Source organism: Acipenser ruthenus, chromosome 4 (assembly GCF_902713425.1).
Source record: "Acipenser ruthenus chromosome 4, fAciRut3.2 maternal haplotype, whole genome shotgun sequence".
Taxonomy (NCBI): domain Eukaryota; kingdom Metazoa; phylum Chordata; class Actinopteri; order Acipenseriformes; family Acipenseridae; genus Acipenser; species Acipenser ruthenus.
Window position 1 is genome coordinate 34,486,357 of NC_081192.1, and position 23,589 is coordinate 34,509,945.

The following is a 23,589-nucleotide window of genomic DNA, read 5'->3' on the forward strand; positions in this document are numbered from 1 at the left end:
CTATCACCCTTCATTTAAATGTGCTTTATTTTGCTCTTATCTGCCCCCTATTTTACTGCATTTAATCCTGTACTTCAGAATATTGTGATCTGCCAAGTGTTTAACCTGTAGTATTTTGTACTTAATCATATCCTGATGTAACTATCACTATTTAATCATATCCTGATGTAACTATCACTATTATCTGCTGTATTATTGAATTGTGGTTTGTCACACTTGAACAAAAATTATTGTATTTCTTGCTCTTATTGTATTACTTGTATTGTAACACTTGAAATGTGAAGGGCGTCTGCTAAGAAATAAATAATAATAATAATACTAATAATAATAATAATAATAATAATAATAAATAATAGTGTGGTAGATTCCAGAGGAACAGAGATAGAGAGATCAGAGGATGGGGAGGAGGAGGAAAGAAAAGGAGGTCAGATTTAGAGAGGTTGAGTTTGAGGTGATGCGAGTGCATCCAGGAGGAGATAGCAGACAGACAGGTAGAGATACGGGAGGGGATGGTGGAGTCAGAGGTGGGGAAGGAGAGGAATCTGAGCATCATCAGCATAGAGATGGTATGAGAAACCATAGGATGCGATGAGAGGGCCCAGGGAGCGGGTGTAGAGAGAGAACAGGAGAGGACCCAAGACTGACCCTTGGGGGACTCCTGTTGAGAGAGGGCGAGGTGTGGAGGTTGCTCCACGCCAAGTTACCTGGTAAGTGCAGTTGGCGAGGTAGGAGGAGAACCAGGCCGGAGCAGTGCCAGAGATTCCCAGGTCAGCGAGAGAGGATAGTAGAATAGAGTGAACGACAGTGCCAAAGGCAGCAGAGAGGTCAAGGAGAATTAGGACAGAGGAGAGAGAGGCAGCTCGGGCAGAGTTTAGTGAGTTGGTGCAACAGAAAGCTTGACACTGGGGTGGGTTTTATTCTCGGTCAATCTGGCGCTTCATTGGTGCACTGTGTGTGTTTATGCCTGTAGTAGGCGAGGTATGGTATCAATTCCACGGTGTGGAAATAACGTTAATGACAAGCGTTTTTTCTGAGTTTGCTCTATATTTAAAACGGCATCTCTAAACAAAGGAAGCCACCTTTGGAAGTATTATAAGGATCTGGATGAGAAAACCGTGGTATGTAAATAATTATGCCAAACAAAATTGCCGTACCACAAAAACACAAGTTCAATGCTTCACCATTTGAAATGAAAACATTCAAAATTATTATGGATGGAGCTACGGATGGCAATAAAAAGCAAACATCCATAACAACATTTGGCCAAACAGGGCGTGATCACGTTATCCCCTATGAGGACAGTGCGTGTGAATCGTGAATGCTGCAGTTTTTAAATCGATGTAAGATCATCCCAATACTGTACCGACCCATAAAACAGTAACAGAGAGACTCGACAAACTTAAAGAAAATGTTCGTCTCTTTAATTATTTTTTTTAAAACCATATAATTTTGGGCAAAGTTACTTCTATAAAAAAATAGAAAAAAAAAACACAGTAGGTTCCTGTTTTTGTTGTTGTTAAATAAACCTTTAAGAAAACACACTATTCTAAAAACATTATACTATCCGAAAATGTGTTCAAGATGTATATAGTTATATCTCCACTAGCAACTTTAATTACAACCATAAATATAAACATTTCATTTATACTTTGATGGAGAAGGTTTTTTTTTTTTTGTTGGTTTTTTTTTACTTTGTAGTTAAGTCTTTGCGATGTTAAAATGTTATTAGCTCTACTGTCTGCTGCGTTAATTGGTTTTATTTAGAATACTGGTGAAATAATGAGCTTGACAGCAAAGATTGTGGGAATGCAGTTACTGAACATGTTACCAATCACAATGACTTTCGTATGGCCAGTCTTCGGGGAGAATGTGTCATGTGCTTAGTGATGTCATTGCCCATGTCATTGATGATGTCATATGTGATGTCAAGTGTGACAGGAAACATACACATAAGGGTGCCGAGTTAAGGTTGCGTGGCTACCTTAACTTTTAATTTCCTAACCTTTTGGACATTTGCAAACAAACCTTAACATTACTTTAACAAAGTTTTTGCCATTGAATGTAGATATGGTTTAAATGTTTAAACGCTGACACTGCATAGCATTTAAACGTTCATAAAATTGTACCAAAAGTACTTAGTATAGCTCCGCTGTGACCAAATGTTATTTCAATTAGAATGTTGGTAACCATGGTTTTGTTGCATGTTGAATATGATAAAAGGGGTTTCTCTAAATCAGACGTTTTTCAATGGCATAAGTCTTTTTTTTTTTGAAGCCTAAAAGGTCGATTTCACCCATTCTCTGCTTGAATGGTAAAATAACGATCGAAAAAAAAAAAAACCCGGTAAATTCTTTAATCAAACAAAACAACTGCTATCCCTTATGAAATTGTTCTATAGAATTCAATAGAGATGATATAGAATTCTATAAAAATCTGTGAAATCTCTATAGAGTTCTATGGGGTTTGGCAAATCTCTATAGAATTCTATAGAACATTCTGGATTCTCTATAGAGTTCTAATGAGGTTGACAAAACCTCTATAGAATTCTATAGAAAATGTTGGAATCTCTATAAAAGTTATATGGATGCTGAGAATCTCTATAGAATTCTGTAGAGCATAACAATTTTATAAAGAATGGCAAGATCTCCATAGACTTTTTTTTATAGATTGCAGTTTGATTAAATATTAATGAAAATAAAAAAAAAAAATCACGCATGCAGTGGCTTGCACAGCTAAATCCCTGTACGACATTGAAGTGTTAGGGGAAGGGGGGCACAGTTATTTATTTGTGCATCTCATCTCTGACCATGAAACACTTTTCTAAAGGACTGGCTACTTAATCCCACCAATAATTGGGGGCATCCATTATTTCTGAGCAGAGCCTCAACAGATCTAATTTACAAATTAAGAGTAACTATAAAATCTGAAAAAAATGACTCTCAGAAATTGAAGGTCAGTTATTTTAATATTTATTTTTATGTCATTTGCCACAAATGTTGCTCAGGTGTCTGTTTATATGCTAGGGTGTACTGATGAGAGGGATAAATATAGTAAGTTCTAGATCAGATCAACAAAAGAGCAACACTTGAATTTCACTTAACTGTTTATTATAAAAGTTAAAAAAAAAAAACATTTTAAACCACAAATGCCATTTATATTTGTAGACAGACCCTACCTTATATCTATCCACTCTGTGTTAAATATGTTGTGTGCTTCATAAACAGAGTAACAACAACAACAACAACAACAACAGCAATTGGCTGAGCTGAGCACAGGAAGTGTAGCACAATGCAAAACCTGAATATTTAAACATACTAGCATACTGGGTTGTGGTATTTGGTAATGTAAGCCTATAGAAAAATGTACAATTTAACATCTTTCCTGCTTTCGCTAAACTTGCAGCAATTACGATACCTGTATCTAGGTAGACAGCAAAACAGGATTTTAGCTGTCAGAACAGAGTGCAGAGCAGCAAATGCTCGTGTTTACGTGAGGAACATCTAAAATACGACAATTTCAATGGAAGCTCATGAGAATTATTGAGACTTTGATTTGGAAAGAGCACAAGTCATTTTTTGACTTGGGTGCTAAAAGGAAAATTTAAAGAACTTTTAAACAATAAAACTGTAAATAGTTATGATTTTGACGGCTACCCGCAGAGACATTGGTACATGTTCTACAACACTGATTTTTACGTCGTGAATGGGGGATTTTCAAAATAAAACATTTCATGGTAAGCTTGTCTATTTCTACTCCCATTATTTATACTGTGTACTGTTTTGCATGTTAACTTCGTTAATCTGAAATAGTTGCACTGGAAAATAATGCAACTACCTTGATACAATATGTAAAAACGCAGATGTTCTGGTTAAAAACACGGATTTTGAGATGGTACGCTTTTTACAAATGCACATTTTTAAAGGCTAGCACGACCTCTGCATCTCTAAATGGTCACGCAAATTAGTTACCGGAGTATCCCAAACATTACTTTCTTTACTTTTCTTTCTTGCCGTCTTACTTTAGAAAACAACTGTCAAATATCGAAAGTCACTGTAGCTCCGTCGATACAGTATTTGTAATTCAGGACAATGCTCTTAACTCCTGCACAGATCCAATCCCATTAACACTCACAGGGGGTGGGGCGGGGGGGAGAAGGTGAGCTCCATCGCATTCATTCAGTGAGTCAGACCTGAGGGGAGCAGAGAAGTTCTGCGCTTAATGCAAAAAATGGCGGATTCCAAACTTAATCAAATATAAAAGCTTTTCTTTGCTTAAACCTTTTACACAAAAACGATGTACAGGCTTGACTATCGACAGCTGTCAAACGACAGCCTTAGTGGAGACCCTGCCAAGGGTGTTCCACACCCTCTGCGCCCCACTGCCATTCCACACAGTGTTCCAGCCTAGGCTGGACACGTCCGTGGTGACGACCTACCTTCTGGTGACACTGCCCAACCTTTCCACCAAGAGAGTGCCTTTAAAACAGTGGCAAGACACTGTTAATAGGCAGTCTCGGTTCAATGCGGGCTGAAAAACCCTGCTGTTGAACCAGGCCTGCAGAGGGCGCATGCGCAGGAGACCCAAAGGTAGTGTCTGAGAAGCTGCTGCCATCAAGCTCAGAAGTCTATGGAACTTCACTACCGTGAACGCTCTGTTGAGCTAAAATTGCTCTAAAACAGGCAGCTATTCTCAGCACACTCCTAGATAGGAGCTGTCTGGGAAGCCGTGAGCTGGCTCTTCGCATTATTCACCGTAAGGCCCAACCGTTGAGGGTGGAAAGTGACGTGTTCCCTGACAAGGGGCCAGTTTGCCACTGGTTTGCACACTGGGGGTGGTAGGCTACCAGAATACTATTAAAGTTGCCCGGCAATGCAGCAAACTTACTGGCTGAATAGGCACGCTTGAGGATCACCTCCGAGACCCGGCACGGTTTGTTGGGGAAGATAGCGTTCTTGGACAGGCGCATTAAATTAGGTGCCTGTACCAGCGCGGCAACTGAAGCCTCTACCGGCGGAAATTGGGCCAGACCCAGCTTCTCCGCATTGTGTGCCTTATATAGAGTGAACCATAGACCGAGAAACAGCAGGAGCTGTAGCCGTGTGACCCCAAGACCTCAAAAAGAAAGTCTGGGTGCACTGGGGGGGGGGGGGGGGGGGGGGACAAGGGAGAGGTGTTAGGCTCTTCAAAAGATGCCTTATCTCACCATCTGTAGGCCAGGGCACATGCAAGACTGCAGCGGCCCCCTTGATCAGTGGTAGAAGCTCTGCCGACAGGGAGAGCTTAACCGCAGGGGTGTGCTGTCTGACTTCACATCCTCCTCAGACGGGAACGCCAGCTCCTGTTCAACCACCTCCTCAGAGGTGATGATGGGCATTATGTCATCCTGCTGCCAATCTGCGCTTGTAGCCCCCAGGGACCCCAAGGGGACAAGCGGGGCAGGCGGTGCCGGACTGCTGCCTAGAGCTTCTCCATTTGCGCCTTGCATGTCTCGCAGGGATAAAACCCAGGCACTATGCAAATAGCAATGCAGTGTACAGTAACACTGTACAGGTGCTGTCTCAGTCTGCTTAAAGACAGAAACAGGGCTGTTCAAGACCGGTGATGTAAGCCCTGGTCGGTAGCGGATCGGTACTGATGCGGTAACCTCGGTCCTGGTTCTGTACATGGGAACGAGCGGGTCCACCGGGTTGCAGTTACTGCGGGTAGCAATGTACTGGCAAAGCCACTAGGTCAATACTCACACAAGACTGTGGGAAGCCTTCTTGTTAGAATTAACTAAAAGCCCTGTTGGAACCGGGAGGGTACCATGTCGGTTTGGTAGGGTGCAGTACCGGGTCAGGAATGGAGAGGGTCGGTGACCTTGATACCAGTACAGTACGGGTCCATCAGTTTGCAGTTACTGCTGGCAGCACTGTACAGGGATACCCACATGTGCAAGCTACGGGCAAAAACGCACAGGAGATCGAGGGAAGCCTGCTTGTCCGAATGAACTAACAGCCCTAGTAATCGTGATGCAAAAGCTGTCACCAAAACGGTATCAAGATGCTGTGGTAGAGATTGCAAGCAACCACAACCCAGCAGCTACACTCACTACACGTGTGCCACATTGTAGACAAGGCTGCGCTTAGTCTCTGTGAAAACAGAAAATTACAATGAGAAAAGAAAATATTTCTCTCATACAAAATACAGTAATAACAATTACTTTAATTATACAAACCGTCTCCTGGGAAGGGGCTTCACGCGGGGCACAAGCAACAACAGGCTGTAGTGCACAAATACGTGTAATTAGTGAAACTAATAGAGCTATTATTTTAAATATCACAAATATAAATTTGCACATTTATTGTGTAAAAACACAATAAATGTGCAAATTTATAGCAGAAAAAGTAACAAGTACTATCTGAATAGGCTCTTCTGTCAGGTCAGTTCTTGAAAGGAAAAATGGCACCGAGATCTGTGAGCGCTGTCATTTTGTGCCCTTGGGGACGGGTCATGACTGTCACAGGCTCTGCGAGCAGCTTTAATGTTCGTTTTCGCTTTTGAAAGGGAACTAATACTCCAGGATTTGTATTATTATTACAGCAGTAAGAACAGGATAACCTCACCACGATCGTCCTACTGACAATCGTTAAATGCCCCAAAATAATCCTTTTCATTAAGGGAGTCTTTGGTCTACTATTATAAAGAAATGGTTACAAATATCAAGATATTTTTTCTAACACCTCATTTGACAGTTGACAAAATACCACTGTTTATAACATTTAACATGAATGCATGGAAAATGTTTAAAAATGAGTAATATACCATTTTGTTCACTATAATGGTACTTTCGTGTAGTCTTGAGATTACTGAAGCCAGTGCCTGCCAAGCGAGCATCTACTGTCAACGATCTAGAGAAGCCTGTCAAATCTGGGAACATCTATTACATGTTTTAAACAATACCTATGCATTTAATTTCCATTTTGCTTCTGGAGATAGCATGGTAGCTGAAGCATGACTGGCTAACAGTGCAAAGAGTTTTAGGGAAAAGCAGCTTATGTTAGTTAAAGCAGACTGTGAAGAATGTTGACTATCTCTTTTATAACCAAAGTCAAATGAAGAAAAGAACACAATGGTAACCCTAGTCAGTACTTCAAGCACAGCACAGAGACCAGGACAGGAGGACACAGTTACAAATTGAAAGGAAACAGAATGAACTCACTGGGTGGGAGACACTATTTAACAAAATGTGGTGAGCATATAGAATGGGTTACCAAGCCATGTTGTTGCTGGCGAGTCACTGGGATCTTTAAGAGCTGGCTAGACAAAATGGGATCAAATCAGCAAGCAGACAAGCACTGATGAGCACATTGCCTTGTTTCTTTCTAAACGTTTCTGATGTAAGACATTGGATGAAAGTAAGTATTGTGACACAAATGTGTTCACGTAGTTTGGGACCTGGCTAAGGTGTCTGTATTGTAGTGCAGACAAATGTGATCCAGACCGTAATTTGCAAGTATTAAGTTCCTTTAATAGTTCCAAAAGTAAATAAACTAAACACACAGAAGTTCTTCACAATGAACAACCACTACAGTGAACACAGTACAGTATTTCCTTCAGGGATGGGCTGTTTCTGTTGTTGGTTTGTTGCTGTGTCCCCTTTCCTCTCTTTCCAAGTGCTGTGGAGCTTCCAGCAGATGGCGCTGTGGAGTCAGGTCCCTCTGGCTTCACTACGTCCAGGTTTGTACTTACTATTTATTGTCCGGTGGTCCTTTGCAGAACTGCACAGCCCAGTCAACCTTTTGTGAAGGTAAAAACACACTACTCTTCAAGTTGATTAATTTATTAACTATACTGTAACTTTAGTCTGAGTACTGTTCATAATTCCATATTACATCTTTCCTTACACAGTGTACCTCTCTTTATACGAATCAGTCCCGTTCTGCATCGCACCACTTAAAATACCCTGTACGTTGTGAGCTTGAGTTACCGTCCCGGTACCCCGTTGGCTTCAGCCAGGGTTTTCTTGAAAATAAACACCAGTCCCGTACCACAACACATCCAGGAACAAAAACACAACACGCCGTACTCACTGTGACCGGGTCCGTGTTTTACGCGTTGTTCCTCCGTGTTGGTACCTCTATGTAGCAAACGTGAGTCGAGTGCAGCGTCTCGCTCTCATCTGGTATTAATTGTGCGCTCCTTACGCTCACCTCTTCAACAAGTTGTAATTTCAAACCGAGTGGAACATCCCGGTTTTGTTTGATATTTTATTTGTAATCCTTATTGCTCACCCCTTTTGTCAAGTTGAAAAACTCGAACCAAGTGGAGCGTCCCGTTCTCGTTTGATATTCCGTTTGGAATCCTTACTGCTCACCACTCTGTAATATAGCAGACTCGAGCCAAGTGCAGCGTCCCGTTCTCGTCTGCCATTTTAATTTCGTTCGTAATATTACTATCCCCCGTTCTCTCCTCCTCCTCCTCCTCCTCTCTCCTACATAGCAGCCTTTTAAAGTCACCGCCGTTCCCCGTCATGCACTGCCGGGTTTCCTGGTGGTCCTTGGGAAATGTCGTTTCTGCTCCTTCTATGTAGGCATTTAATCCCTTAAAAACCTCATTCCCATCACAGTATATAAAAAAAGTCGCAACATCTCTATACAGATCTGAAGGCAAAATGCATACTTCAGCCGGAATATTTTAGTTTCGAATTGTTTTTAGTCAAATTCTTAAATAAAATAGTCGTCAGTTGATGCATCAAAAACAGGATATGATGTGCAAGTACAAAAATATTTTAGGGAAAGCAACAGAGTTTGGAGATTTAACAAAATGAAATTTACACAGAAACAAAATCATTTAGAAGTTTGAACACTTTCATTCCTGTTTAAGTGCAATTCTGTGTAGAGTGATACACAGGTAGGTCAATGTGTATTACATTGCTGAGATGTGGACCTACTGTATAATCAATAGGTAAAAGCAATACAAACATTTCAATGTGATTTTATTCATATGATTATGCAGACTTGTCGCACATTTTTTTGTAAAAAAATTAATTAAATCCTGCCAATCCACAGACGTAAAGCAACTAGAAGATTTGAGAACATAGAAATTGATTGGTATAGTTGGCTAAGATTCAAAGATTTTAACTGATACATGAAAAATAGTTTCAAGTTCAGCTTTGTTTACTTCTGCTGCTCATTGATCCCTGAATGCTCTGGCAAATTAAACAGAATCTGCTTAGATATTCACAAAATGTTGAACACTACAGTTGAAGAAAAAGCATACTACAGTCAACTCTCGATTATCTGGGGTAATGGGGGGGGGGGGGGGGGGGGGCACTGGTTGCATGGATAAAACAAAAATACGGATAATGCAAATCATAATAAAACTCATTCAAAGTTTGTACTTTATAGTTTTTTTTTTAAAGTAGTTTGTCTCATCGATTGGCTTTCTTTTTTTCTAATATTTGTCCATAGCACTCTCAGAAATAGTTTGTCATTCAAGAATGCGTCATTCTGCTGCTCATCATAATCAGGCAGAGTTTCAACACACGTGGAGGGCTGTACTGTGACAAACGCAATGCTGTGGAAACAGGTTATCCCCCTTCTCACTTTCACTGGACTCTGTGGTCTGTCCTTGGACACGCTTCACAATGTCTTTTTCAGTAAGCAACTCCTATCCAGCTTCATCGTGATCGCTATTCAGCCACTCCTCAATATTTTCAGCATCAATATTTTCACCTCCTATTTTCTGCACAATTTCTGCTGAGATTTCTTCCTCTCCAATCTCTGTCTCATCGCTTTCCTCTGGCAATATTTTTCTCCGTGCTCTGATCATCGTAACTGGTTTCACTTCATTCCATACTCTAGCCACTTCATAAAAATTGCATCCAGAACTGTTTCTTCTTCCAAAAAGTTTTAAAAATAATTTCCTTCATTAAAATGCTTTTCTAACAGTCCAACTCGATAATTCCTCGACGTATGCAATCACTCCCTGTTCGATAGGCTGCATCACAGAAGTCACGTTCTGTGGTAAATATTTTACAATGTTGTTTCCATCTTCGGATTTGAGAAAACTTTCATGAGGATGAGAAGGGGCATTACCCAGCAGCAGGACAGCCTTTTCTGTCAAGCCTTTTGACCGCAGGTAGGAAATCAACTTGTTCTTTTTTAAATCACAAACCGTCTTGTCTGTTCACCAATTCCATATTCAACTGAAAGTTGCTTTACAGTGCTACATTTTTCTAGTTTCGGAAGTATTTAAATTTTTTTTTTCAGTCGTCAAAACCACACGTTTACTCGCAGCCATGTTTGCATTCACAGTGGCACTGAGTGACTGACATTGACCTACCGCGCATGTGTACTGTTATGTATATCATTTTTTTCTGCTGGCATGGATAATCCGCAAACTAGATAATCTGCCCACGGATAATCGAGAGTCAAGAGTTGGGGCTTGATGCTTTTTTAAAAAAAAACTAATTCAGCCCTAAATAACTTTACAGAAAGATTATACTAATTACTAATTAAATAGTTAGTGTCAAACTGAAGAATACATTTAAAATGGGCACTGGTACACATTAATATATTATATCAGTTTACTGGTGTACCAGTTTCCATCTTTCCTAAACCTGTTTAGAGGTCTGCAGTGTTGAAAATTACCCCATTTCACTGAATTTTTGCATCACTATATATCTATAGGTGCCTATATATTTAAAAGGTTAATTTATCTTGAACTTGTAATGATTCATCAGGATGCCCTTCGCGGAGAACATAACCACTGTCATTATTTCTAGTTCCCATAAGAGGAAATGGCCGCTCTGTCATGTGACTCAACTTAAATTCAATAAGATATAGATATTTATACTTCTTCAGTAAGTAACTTTAATTCAATGTCAACAGATTTGCATTTCAAATCTCAACCGAGATCCCCAGAAGTCATTGAATTAGATTACTCCAAATGTGTACCAGCAGGGAACTAGTCACATGCAACTCTAACTATTGTGTATTCTGTAATGTTTCTCCTAGAAATGGAAACATTACCTGTGACATTTAAATAAAACAAAAACAAACCCACCTGCTGACTGTAATGATAAAGGGAACATCGTCAACTAAGAGATATCATTTGTTAAATGTCAAAGACAGACAGTTGGTGCTGGATAAAATGCAGTGGCATTTGAAAAAAGACACATTAACTACAGGGGGGCTAATCATTCTGTTAGGATTAATAATTGTTTATGCATTTTAAAAATTTAGCTTTTAGTAATTCTAAGGAGAGGTCACTAAATCGGTGGTATTTGTTTTTTGTGTGTCATGTTTTGTTTCAGTTTAGTCCCATTTGCATTACGACAGTAAAAATGTCAGCACCCAGGGTAAAAGGAAAACTTGATTCCAAGCAGCTTTTAGGAAGCTAGAAGGAAGTGAATTGCCATTGATTGGTACTCAATTCCACAGATGAGAGAAATACAGCTTTTGAAATGAAGACATTTAAAATAGGCTTAATTTAATACCTTCCGACAAGGGAATTACTCAGAAAACCGGAGTACTTGCGCAGCCCCGACTGCCACAGCATTTTTATTGGCCTATTTTCAGATACTGATAGCAGTCTTTTCTGTGGGTGAAGATGCAAGGGTAGGCTTAACTGTAGAGTGATTCCCAGTATAAACACTCATGCTTTACGGTCAGGATCTGGGTCATCACCCTTCATGTAACATTTATTTGGTGTCATATAACACACATATTGCACATAAAAACCTAACAAGGCTTGTTACAGTAGTTATTTTACCCTCCCTGGCCCTTACCAGGGAAGCAGCATCATAGAAACAAATAAAATTAGTAGACTGTGCCCTAAAATCCACACATATCTATTTTTAAGACACAGAGGGGTCTATTCATAAAGGATTAACACCTGTTGAAATGAGAAAACAGGAGTACATGATCTTATTTCATCCATAGCCGCCTATTTAACGTCAGTTGCTATTCATAACAGATAATTCAGATGCGTTGTTAAGCCCCAATGATTTTCATCTATGAAGGCATGTTTTCAACGAATTGAGAGAAAGGTTAACGATTACCTCATTAGCATAAAGTTTTCATCGGTCCTGAGCGTCAACCTGCTATACATAAGAGTGAACGACAGCAAAATGCTGTCGATAACTAGGAGTTATTGAACGCTTTCTACAGTTAAGTCTAAACTAACGACAGCTTCAGCAGACTATTTTTTTAAAGACATATTTTATTACTACACTTGCTCTGTTATACAGTTTGACATATCCGTGTTAACACTGCCTATTTTGGGGGAAAAAAAAAATATATACTGTATATATGTAGCTTTATATGAAGGAAGATGTTTAATATAAATATATACTCACACAAGAACACATTCTCTTGCATAATCATTTTGAAACAGCACTGTGAAGCGGAGAGCAACAGAGACTGAGAATAGGCAGTTATTTTATTATTATTATTTCTTTGCTGTGATCCGCGACTGACAGAGGACCTTTTCTTTTTATTTATTTTACCTGTGTTCACAATAAACAGTTTGGAGGCTCGAGGCTCGATCAGTGTTCGAAAGGGAGTCCTTTTTTTTCTTTCTTTTTTGTGCACAACAAAACGATCCATTTTGGGTACAGTGTGCAATATGGTGTGATTATTATTATTATTAGATATATGTGTATTATTCAAACGTCCTCCTACAGTGCTTTTTGTTTATTTATTTTTTTGATTTTTTTCATCCTGCAGTTAAGAATGTAAATCTTAAGTGTGCATATGGAAATGTGTTTACCAGCGTTGCCAAACAAAACGAAAATACAAAGTATGCATTTTTTTCTAAATTCTGACATGTCATGAATTATTGGCAGATGTGACCGGGGCATCGGAATCAAGTTTTGCAAACTGCCCGTGACTGGCAGCTGCAGACTGAGGTTTCGGGAGTGGGCTGTTGGTGGATTCCGTTTTTCTTTTTTCAACAGCTACTGACAATAACCAGGGAACATTAATAATGCTGATGATGTCATCAAAAAGAGGCGGATTTTCATTCTTGAACAACTGTATACCCTTTCATAAAGTGCTCAGATAATTTTATGAATATCAATATGGACGACTTTCGTTAGTTTTAAACGAAATTCTTTTTATTACAGCAGTCGGCAAGTACTTTTATGAATAGAGTCCAGAGTGTCTGTTTGTTCCAGACTGATTACAATAGTGATTTTTCTCCCTCAAATTCAATTTAATATCCTGAGTTTCTTCAAACAAAACCACAAGCATTTACAACAGGTTTTTAGTTTCTACAATATTTTGCTTTTTCAGTGTCCCATACATGGTTTAACAGACTATTCCCTATGAACCAGTACAACAGTAAATTGAAAAAAAGGCATCAGTTACCTGAAATACAATTTCTCATGACAGGATTTATTTCCATTCATTAGATAAATAGTTACAGTACAAATCTTTAGATATAAATCACTATGGTACAGCATATACTGGATATAAATCAATATCTGTACCACTGAATACACAGTTAAGAACCAAAGTTATATGAATATATCAATGACACTGTAAAATAAAAAATTGGTTATACTCACTGCAGTAACTATTCTTTCATATTCAAATGTGTAAATCTTTGAAGTTTGAAGCTACCAGCTACCCATTCATCTTTGAAATTCATTAAGTTGTCAGAAGACAATATCTGAACAAATATATTGGGAAGTTACCAAACCAGTTAAAACATAGCTTATTCAACATAATTTGAAGTATGAACTGCACAGAACTTTGTCAAAGTCCATTAAAGTTGTCAACTGGCCTTTGACAAGAGGTGTCGTCAATTTACTGCCTCTACAAACGTGCAAAGTGAAATAAGTCTTGTTGTAAATATATTTAGGATGGGGTCACGGAGGGTCCTATTTCAATATTGTTGGTAATTTGTAATCTTGTGAGATGTCTCAGCAAATCAGGTTAGAGATGTGTTTAAAATAGAGCTGCTCCGATTAACAGATTAATCGGACCGATTAATCAACTAAAGAGTTGATTGCAGATTAACTTTTTTACAATTTAATTGTGCAGCATTTTTTTTTTTAATATAAAAATCTGCAGTCCAATCATAAGTGAGCGGAGGTGTGACATAAATTGAAGGTCTTGAGTAGGTTTAACCAATGGGAGAGTCAGTTATTGAGATTTGTACTGAGAATTTCGAAATAATATTTAGAATTGCTTTTTACAAATTAAAAAAAAAAGTAAATCGGACAATGGAGACATCGAAGTCGATTTGGTTACGAATCAAATCTTCAAGAACTCAGAGGTATACATCACAAATACCCGAACTGACAAAGGAAGGGAAGAGATATACTCGCCACTTCCAACATTCAAATTATGAAAGGAACTTGCAAGCCACTGAAACGCACAAAACCTTTAGACAAATCCGGACTGATGTTCAACTGGATGAGCAGAGATACAATACTTTACAAATGAGCAAGGAAGAAAAAATCATGAGGTTCTTAAACACTTGATTGATTCTGTTGTTTACCTTGGCAAGCAAGAACTGGCATTCAGAGGGCATGAGAAGGCACCAATTCCTCAAATAGAGGTAATTATGTGGAATTACTTTCTCTGATTTCTGACTACGATAGCATGTTAAGCAATCGCTTGTCAATAGCCACAGTATTCTCAGGTACCTCTCACAAGATTCAGAACAAATAAAAGCAGAAGTACAGGAAGCCAAGTATGTAGCTATAACGGTAGATTAAACAACCGATGATTGAAACGCAGCTCAGCTGTCTTGTGTTTTCAGATATGTGGCTGACAGTGGCCCGAAAGAATGGTTGTTCTGTGAAAATGTGTTACATTTACTAAAATAAAAATAACAAAAATGCTTTTAAAAAGACCAAAGGACAGCTGCTATAAGATTATTACCTTTATTAAAAATGTGCACGGATTAATCTACCGATTAATCAACTAATGCCCATAAATTAACTGATCAAAATGTTTTATCGAGGGACAGTCCTAGTTTAAAATATGCAGAAAGGGAACTGCACTACCTCATCTGTGGAGGCTTTACAGCCTAAAACATCAATGACAGTAACTATAACCCTTATTTAAAAGACACTTCAGAAATTATCTTTCTTACAACATCATTTGTTATTTACATTATTTACTTGTATATACTGTAAATGACTAAAACAATTTGACAGCTCTGTTGTATCATTACATCAGAGTGGTTTCTCCCTACCACACCAATGATTATTGGATGGATCTCTAAATCCATGTAAAAGTAGTTGTTTAAAATGCAGACCACACACTACAACCACAGTATACAAGTGTAAACTGCATATTTTGCTTGATCCGTCCAAGAAAAGCAGAATCCGATATGTGGGACAAACTTGCAGGATGTATCCACAGAACTTCAGACTGCAGAGAGTACTCTAAGCAAAGGATGGCAACAGCTATTAAATGGTACTATTTGCGATTTTAGATGAAAAACACAAAAGGAAAAGGACCGAGACCAACAGCCATATTTCGAACACTTTGAGTTTTAAAGCTAACTTAGATATTCCTATAGCTGATTGATCTCAGATCTTTGTCAAGTTGGGTCTTAAAGGATCCAAGTGATTCTGCCTCAACAACATTACTAGGTGGCCCATTCCATACCCTCACCACTCTCTGTGTAAAGAAGTGTCTCCACCCCTTTGTCCAAAGTCTATTTTCATCGAATTGCCAACACGCTAAGCGTTTTGTGATGGTGCTCCACTATGAAAGGTGCTATAGAAAATTTATTGATTGAACACATTTTGGGTTAAGATTTTAAAAGACTTCAATCCCTCCCAATTCTTCTTTGTTCAAGGCTAAATAGATTCTTTCAATTTTATCACTTACATATTAATGAATATTATTGGACATTAATAGTTCACCTCAAAGGGGAATTACACCCTCCAAATGTGGAGAGTCCCATAGGAGAAACATGAGCAGATCTAAAGGTAGTACAGCATATGGGAACAAACAGAAACATTAGCTCCATGGATATTTGCCAGACAAAATCAAATCAATGACCTAAATACCACAAAAGCAAATTGCCAAGTAAACATAAATTCTGTATAACTGCCAGCTGTTGCCCCAAAATGATTATTTGCCATTTGCTATTTATGTACATGTTATATTAGTTTTTAAACTGCACTACAGTGATTCTATTTTATACATAGGAGAGGAAGGGTTTTAAAAAAGCAGTTCTCAGCCTCTTCATTTTAAGAACTGGAAAGTTAATTATAACATTGTCTCCATTTAATCCATCCATCCATCCATATATCCATACATACTAGCTCTTCTCGATCCTTGATAAATAATTCAGGAGCCAATTTTGTACTTCCAAGCTGGCAGCTGTAATTTTAATTGTAATTTGTTAGAACAGAAAATGCACTACTTCAGATGGGGAACCCTAAGAAAAGTTGATGAAGTGCACCCAGGGATTTTCCTTATTACAGTAAAAGTAAAAATAGGTCTTATAAAATGGAAGATTACAAATCTCTCCTGTGCAGTCTTTGGTTAATAACCCTGAGGCTTGTCCCACAATTAAAGCTTTGTGCTGTAATAAAAAGAATGTGTTCTTAAAGGAATGAGATTCTAAAATCCATTCTCTTACCTCTTACTAGCACTTGCAACATTATGTCTGGTCCACTTTTATAAGATAACTGTTCTGTTTTAATCAAAGTTATTCTGTTGTTAATCAAAGTTATGGCACATAAGCAAAAGATATATACAAAATAAAAGACTACAATGAACCAGAATATGCAGTTTCATCTTTACTACTATTACAGTAGAATCCCATAATGATGTTTGATTACAATCTTCGAATACATATTCAATTACATGAATATTGATTTGTACTTTATCTAAACCCACATTTACAAGAAGAAACATTTTTCTAAGCACTGGACATGCAGCTCTGTCAAAATGCTGCTTATTATCTTGTTAAGTCCATAACTGTGTGGTAATGTGATGTTGTCATCCTTTGTGTCACAAAGGTCTTGATCTGCATCCTGCATCTTTAGGACAGAAGAGGCGGAGGGGTAGCGCTTTACATAAGAAATAGTCTTGAAGTGTTAAATCTGGACAAAGAAAACAATGCCGAATCAATATGGGTCAGAATAATGGACACAAATTCAAAGGGCATAATAGGAGCATGCTATAGACTGCCAAATTCAGACGCTGAGCAAAATAATCTGTTATACAATGACATTAGAAATGCGTGTAGAAAAGGAGAAGGGATTTCAACTTCCCCCGTATAAAATGGGAGAACCCGGTGGGGAGCACGACGGACGAAATTGAAATGGTGGAAATGACAAATGACTGCTTCCTAACCGACTAGAGGGAAGGCATGCCTTGATTTAGTCTTTTCAAATAACAAAAGACAGAATAACTAAAACAGAGGTCAGAGAGCCATTTGGCAAACTCAGACCACAACATGGTCTCATTTGAAGTGTTTTTTAAAACCCCAAAAGTAATGACTAAAGCTAAGAAAAGCAAACTATGAAGGTATGAAACAGAGACTAACAGAAGTAGATTGGAGTAAAATAGAGACAATATCTACAGAAAAAGGATGGCTGTTTTTTAAAAATGTAGTACTAGAGGCGCAAAACAATTACATCCCAAAAGTAGACAAATCTAAATCTAAAACAAAATGGCCAAAATGGTTTAATAGATCAATTAAAAAAAATATTCAGAGAAAAAAGGCACTTTTCAGAGCGTTTAAAAGGGACCAAAAACAAAGCACACAGAAAGAGTACTTGGAACTGCAAACACAAGTCAAAAAGGAAGTTAGGAAGGCCAAGAGAGAGATAGAAATCAATATTGCTAAGGGGGCTAAATCCAATTCCAAAATGTTTTTCCAATATTATAACAGCAAGAGAACATTCAAAGAGGAGGTTAAATGTCTAAGAGACACAAATGGCAAAATCATAGATGAAGAAAAAAAAAAATAGCAAATATATTAAATGATTACTTTTCACAGGTTTTTACAAAGGAGGACACTGACAACATGCCCCACATATCGACCTGTTCCTATCCAGTTTTAAATGACTTTCGCATAAGAGAGGCAGAAGTGTTAAAGGGACTAGGAACTCTTAAAATAAACAAATCCCCTGGGCTGGATGAGATCCTACTCAAAGAAATGAAAGAAGTTATTTACAAACTGCTAACCAAGATCATGCAACAGTCTCTTGACAACAGGGGTTGTACTGACAGACTGGAGAATTGCAAACGTAATACCGATGCACAAAAAGGGAGACAAAACCGAACAAGGTAACTAGACCAATACACAGGGCCAGACGGAATACGCGCCCGCTGATTTTTGACGAAAATGCGCAGAATTCACTCAAGACCGCAGAAAATGTAAATAAAGTAGAATTCCTGTGGAATTCAATGTACTAAAATGATACGCAAAATAAAGTATTGCCAAAATTAGTCCATGGGATCGTGCTCAACAATTTCCAGGCGATTTCTATGAAGACGGGGTATGCTTTTTTGTACATTTTATCAGCACTTGATCACAGAATGGCCACCTCTCGTTTGTAAGCTTTCTTATGTTCTCATGTTCTTAATTATCACAGCAAGGGACATGCTCTCAGTATTGCTGTGAAAGACCTTTATCATGTAATTTTATCTTAGGTTCCAAATAAAGTAAACCACCAGCGAAGTCTATTGAAGGCAAGCACTGTACGCAGTTAAACCTTTGGGTTTGATGCCTTTCCTTATCACTCTTCTAAAAAATGCAACTTAAGCCAAAATTGTCATTTCTTATGGATATTGTTCTAAGCTGCAATTTTAGAAGGGACAGCATTTTTACTGTATGGCCTCTTGTATAAAGAAAGCAGAAATGACATCAGAAGAGGGTTGTAACTATAAAAAACAAACAGTCATGGGCATTACAGCCCATTGTAGTGACCTACTACAAACGAGCAGGAGAACTTAAAGAATACTGCTACTGTGCTTTCTCTACTGCAGTAAAAAGCAGGCAGGAGAATAATGATCATGCTATGGCTATTGTTTTTCTAAGCAGTGATTTACAAGATAACTTGTTCATTACCCTTCATTACCCTTCTATTTTACTATTAACATAATATGAGGCTGTATTTTCATTTTAAAATTAAGCAATCCAGCTGTAGTTATTTTTGTACACGGTGCTTTTCATTCACAAACACAAAAAGCTGATTACATATACATGCATTGCTGTACTTATGGTTACAGATAATTGGGCCTAAGCATGAAAGGGTAACAATGTCACAAAAGAATAATAATAAGAAAAGGCATTTAAGGAGGGATTTCATGGGAATAATACAGTGGCATTAAACAGAATTTGTCCATAGTAAACCCTGTGTATCTGATTTAAATAGGCTAGCTATTTCCCTGTATAATGTGTGAATAACACCCCTCATTGTTCTTGATAAACTTGGTATTGATTTTTTTTGGTATCCCTTACATTGTTGGTATAAACTAAAGATATTGGTGTCAGCTGTTCCTGATCCAAAGGATAAGAAACAAGTCTGCCACTCAAACAAATTAAAACAGACATCACTGCATCCACCTATAGGAAAAACAGATCTAAACATTCCTCACAGCATTTCATAACTTTGTGTTAGGAAATTGCTAGGTACACTGTTCCCCTGATTAACAAGGATATGTGCCTTCTGCCATTTTCTTCATAACTTGCTTAATGTTTGTACTGCACTAAAAATCCCATTCAAAAAGTACACTACAGTGCTCTTTGCAGAGTTCTGTGTTCAGAAATAATGGTTTAACCTATACCTTCATCTGGAAAGTATCATCAATACAGTCTGTGTACATTACTTTAATCAAAACCCTGTATTACATAGATCTACAGTAGTATGGATTTTATTTTTCATGTATAGTTCCTCAATATTTTTATATTATGGGTCACTCTCTGATTATCGGGTCTGATTTGTGACATAGTAGTGTCCATGTTGCACCGCTCTCACACAAATTGACTTCAGTGATCAAGGTGACCCTTATCCATAATAACCTTAAAAAGTGCCTAATCATATACAGTATTACTAAAAAGAATCAGCTTGGATATACCACCACAGGAATAAAAAAGTCATGTCAACAGTGTATTTTTGTTTTTTTAACATCTATTGTTACCATACATGATATGCAGTCTTTTACACAAACATCTTAAATGTTTAACAAAACAGATGTGAACCTTGTTTTACTCTTATAAAAGTTTACTGTGGTAATCTTGCAGATTTCTATTCATCTGTGTGAAAATTCAGCTTCAACAGCCGATATCAGCATGCATTTAATTATGATAGAGTAGTTCAGAGTATTGATCAGTTTGGACTCCTGTGTTTTGGATTACCGTATTTAAATTTATATGAATTTGGTATTTAATAAATCATGAATTTGAGTCAGTATCCGTAATGGATTGCACTGCATTGAAGGTAAGACTTATTAAATGTCCATTTCCTATGCGTCTCTCGGATCCTCACCTCCTTGTCCATGCTCTCCAGGTCTTCCTTGCACAGGGTGTACAGGGGCATCGACTCCGACATGCTCGGCTGTCGTTCCCTCCGCGAGGGGCCTGGCTGCTCATCATCCTGGCTCGAACACTGAAGCTCCTCCTCACCCAAGTGCTGGTGGGGCTGCACCACCCTAGACAATGACAAAGATCCACGCAATAAACAATACAGACCATAAGGGAGAGAAACTGGGAAAAGCAAAGTATTTATACGAGAATGGAGTTACCAGAGAGAGAGGGTTATGTTGATCTATGTAGTAAATTAAAGTGGATATTCCTGTTATTCAACCATTTTCAATTACTTAATACCCCCCCCCCCCACCCAATTTCCTGTGACACATGTGTATTGTGAGGGTCCCAGGGCCTAGTCTCTTCGCCGGGTGTAATATTTCCAATATCATTTAAATAATAATTTAATATTATCATCTCATATCATCAAAACTGTTTTGCTCTTGAAAGCTTCTGCATGAAGCTATCTTTAAAAAAGATACCCACTGTAAGCACTGAATAGAAACTTGCACAATGACAGCAGTAGGGCTGCTAGGATTACATCAAAAATCGATTTTTCAATCGATTCCATTCCTCATTATATACAATCGATATAAATACTGGATAAATTGATTAAATAATATTTTTGTAATGCGCATAATTAATAACATTATTTAAGTTAACCAATGAAACTGCACCGAACCTGCCTTATTTACAGTATTTCTGCCAGGCAAGGAGTGGGTGTGCTCTTCTTTCCCTGCTTGTGTTAATTAGCATCTGATTTGCTGCTACCATCCTACCAGCGAATCAGTTTTGAAAATGCTTTGTAAGTACACAACCTCTATGTATTCGATGTAAACAAAAAGCGCGCCGCCTTGGATCCAGAGCAGGACGACAGGCTTGTATTCCTGGCAAACATGTAAATAAATTGTGCACACTGAAGAAAACTCACTGTATATACAGTGCCTTGTGAAAGTATTCGGCCCCCTTGAACTTTGCGACCTTTTGCCACATTTCAGGCTTCAAACATAAAGATATGAAACTGTAATTTTTTGTGAAGAATCAACAACAAGTGGGACACAATCATGAAGTGGAACGAAATTTATTGGATATTTCAAACTTTTTTAACAAATAAAAAACTGAAAAATTGGGCGTGCAAAATTATTCAGCCCCCTTAAGTTAATACTTTGTAGCGCCACCTTTTGCTGCGATTACAGCTGTAAGTCGCTTGGGGTATGTCTCTATCAGTTTTGCACATCGAGAGACTGAAATTTTTGCCCATTCCTCCTTGCAAAACAGCTCGAGCTCAGTGAGGTTGGATGGAGAGCATTTGTGAACAGCAGTTTTCAGTTCTTTCCACAGATTCTCGATTGGATTCAGGTCTGGACTTTGACTTGGCCATTCTAACACCTGGATATGTTTATTTGTGAACCATTCCATTGTAGATTTTGCTTTATGTTTTGGATCATTGTCTTGTTGGAAGACAAATCTCCGTCCCAGTCTCAGGTCTTTTGCAGACTCCATCAGGTTTTCTTCCAGAATGGTCCTGTATTTGGCTCCATCCATCTTCCCATCAATTTTAACCATCTTCCCTGTCCCTGCTGAAGAAAAGCAGGCCCAAACCATGATGCTGCCACCACCATGTTTGACAGTGGGGATGGTGTGTTCAGGGTGATGAGCTGTGTTGCTTTTACGCCAAACATAACGTTTTGCATTGTTGCCAAAAAGTTCGATTTTGGTTTCATCTGACCAGAGCACCTTCTTCCACATGTTTGGTGTGTCTCCCAGGTGGCTTGTGGCAAACTGTAAACGACACTTTTTATGGATATCTTTAAGAAATGGCTTTCTTCTTGCCACTCTTCCATAAAGGCCAGATTTGTGCAGTATACGACTGATTGTTGTCCTATGGACAGAGTCTCCCACCTCAGCTGTAGGTCTCTGCAGTTCATCCAGAGTGATCATGGGCCTCTTGGCTGCATCTCTGATCAGTCTTCTCCTTGTATGAGCTGAAAGTTTAGAGGGACGGCCAGGTCTTGGTAGATTTGCAGTGGTCTGATACTCCTTCCATTTCAATATTATCGCTTGCACAGTGCTCCTTGGGATGTTTAAAGCTTGGGAAATCTTTTTGTATCCAAATCCAGCTTTAAACTTCTCCACAACAGTATCTCGGACCTGCCTGGTGTGTTCCTTGTTCTTCATGATGCTCTCTGCGCTTTAAAAGGACCTCTGAGACTATCACAGTGCAGGTGCATTTATACGGAGACTTGATTACACACAGGTGGATTCTATTTATCATCATTAGTCATTTAGGTCAACATTGGATCATTCAGAGATCCTCACTGAACTTCTGGAGAGAGTTTGCTGCACTGAAAGTAAAGGGGCTGAATAATTTTGCACGCCCAATTTTTCAGTTTTTTATTTGTTAAAAAAGTTTGAAATATCCAATAAATTTCGTTCCACTTCATGATTGTGTCCCACTTGTTGTTGATTCTTCACAAAAAATTACAGTTTCATATCTTTATGTTTGAAGCCTGAAATGTGGCAAAAGGTCGCAAAGTTCAAGGGGGCCGAATACTTTCGCAAGGCACTGTAGTTTGCACTTCAAAATGAACAGTTAAACCTGGGAATAATACGGTTTCTGTTTTTTACAATGTACTTTTCAAACCGGGCTGCGTTCTGTGTTTCGTGATTGATGACCACATCTAGTCGATGTAAGTACAATCAGTGCTGCCCACAGCTTATAAAACTAATGTGTATTTGAGGAGATTTTTGAAATCGGGTATCTGTCATTGTAACTGGATATTTTGAGTCAGATTCCGGTTCCCAAACTATTTCGAAAAACATGTCTGTGTGTTAGTGTGTGAGCAGAAGGAAGGGGGAGAGGGGTTGGCATCTTATATACATATAAACAAGCACTAGTGCTACAGTTCTGTCAACATAAAAAAGATTAGAAAGAACACAACAATCACAGAGCAAAAAATAACTAACTAAACTCATGACAGCCATGATCAGATAGTAGTCCAAAACAAGGACAACAAAATGCAAATATATATAGTCTAGCTAAGTGCATGTTTTTTGTTTTGTTTATAAGTATGAAATGTCCATTATAGT

General features: G+C 38.4%; 1 protein-coding gene across 2 annotated transcripts in view; it reads right to left on the bottom strand.

Moving 5' to 3' along the window:
- Positions 1–23,589, bottom strand: part of LOC117400779 (RNA polymerase II subunit A C-terminal domain phosphatase-like) — a 155,538-nt gene that overhangs the window by 75,784 nt on the left and 56,165 nt on the right. Inside the window, exons 11-12 of one of the 2 annotated variants that reach the window (XM_034920182.2) lie at positions 20,462–20,624; positions 16,796–17,065 (exon numbers count right to left, since the gene is read on the bottom strand). In XM_034920182.2, the coding sequence (XP_034776073.2) occupies positions 17,060–17,065; positions 20,462–20,624 (169 nt within the window). In that variant the 3' untranslated portion in view covers positions 16,796–17,059. Of the gene's footprint in view, positions 1–16,795; positions 17,066–20,461; positions 20,625–23,589 lie in introns of those variants that run through there. The other variant, XM_034001111.3, reaches the window with a different exon arrangement.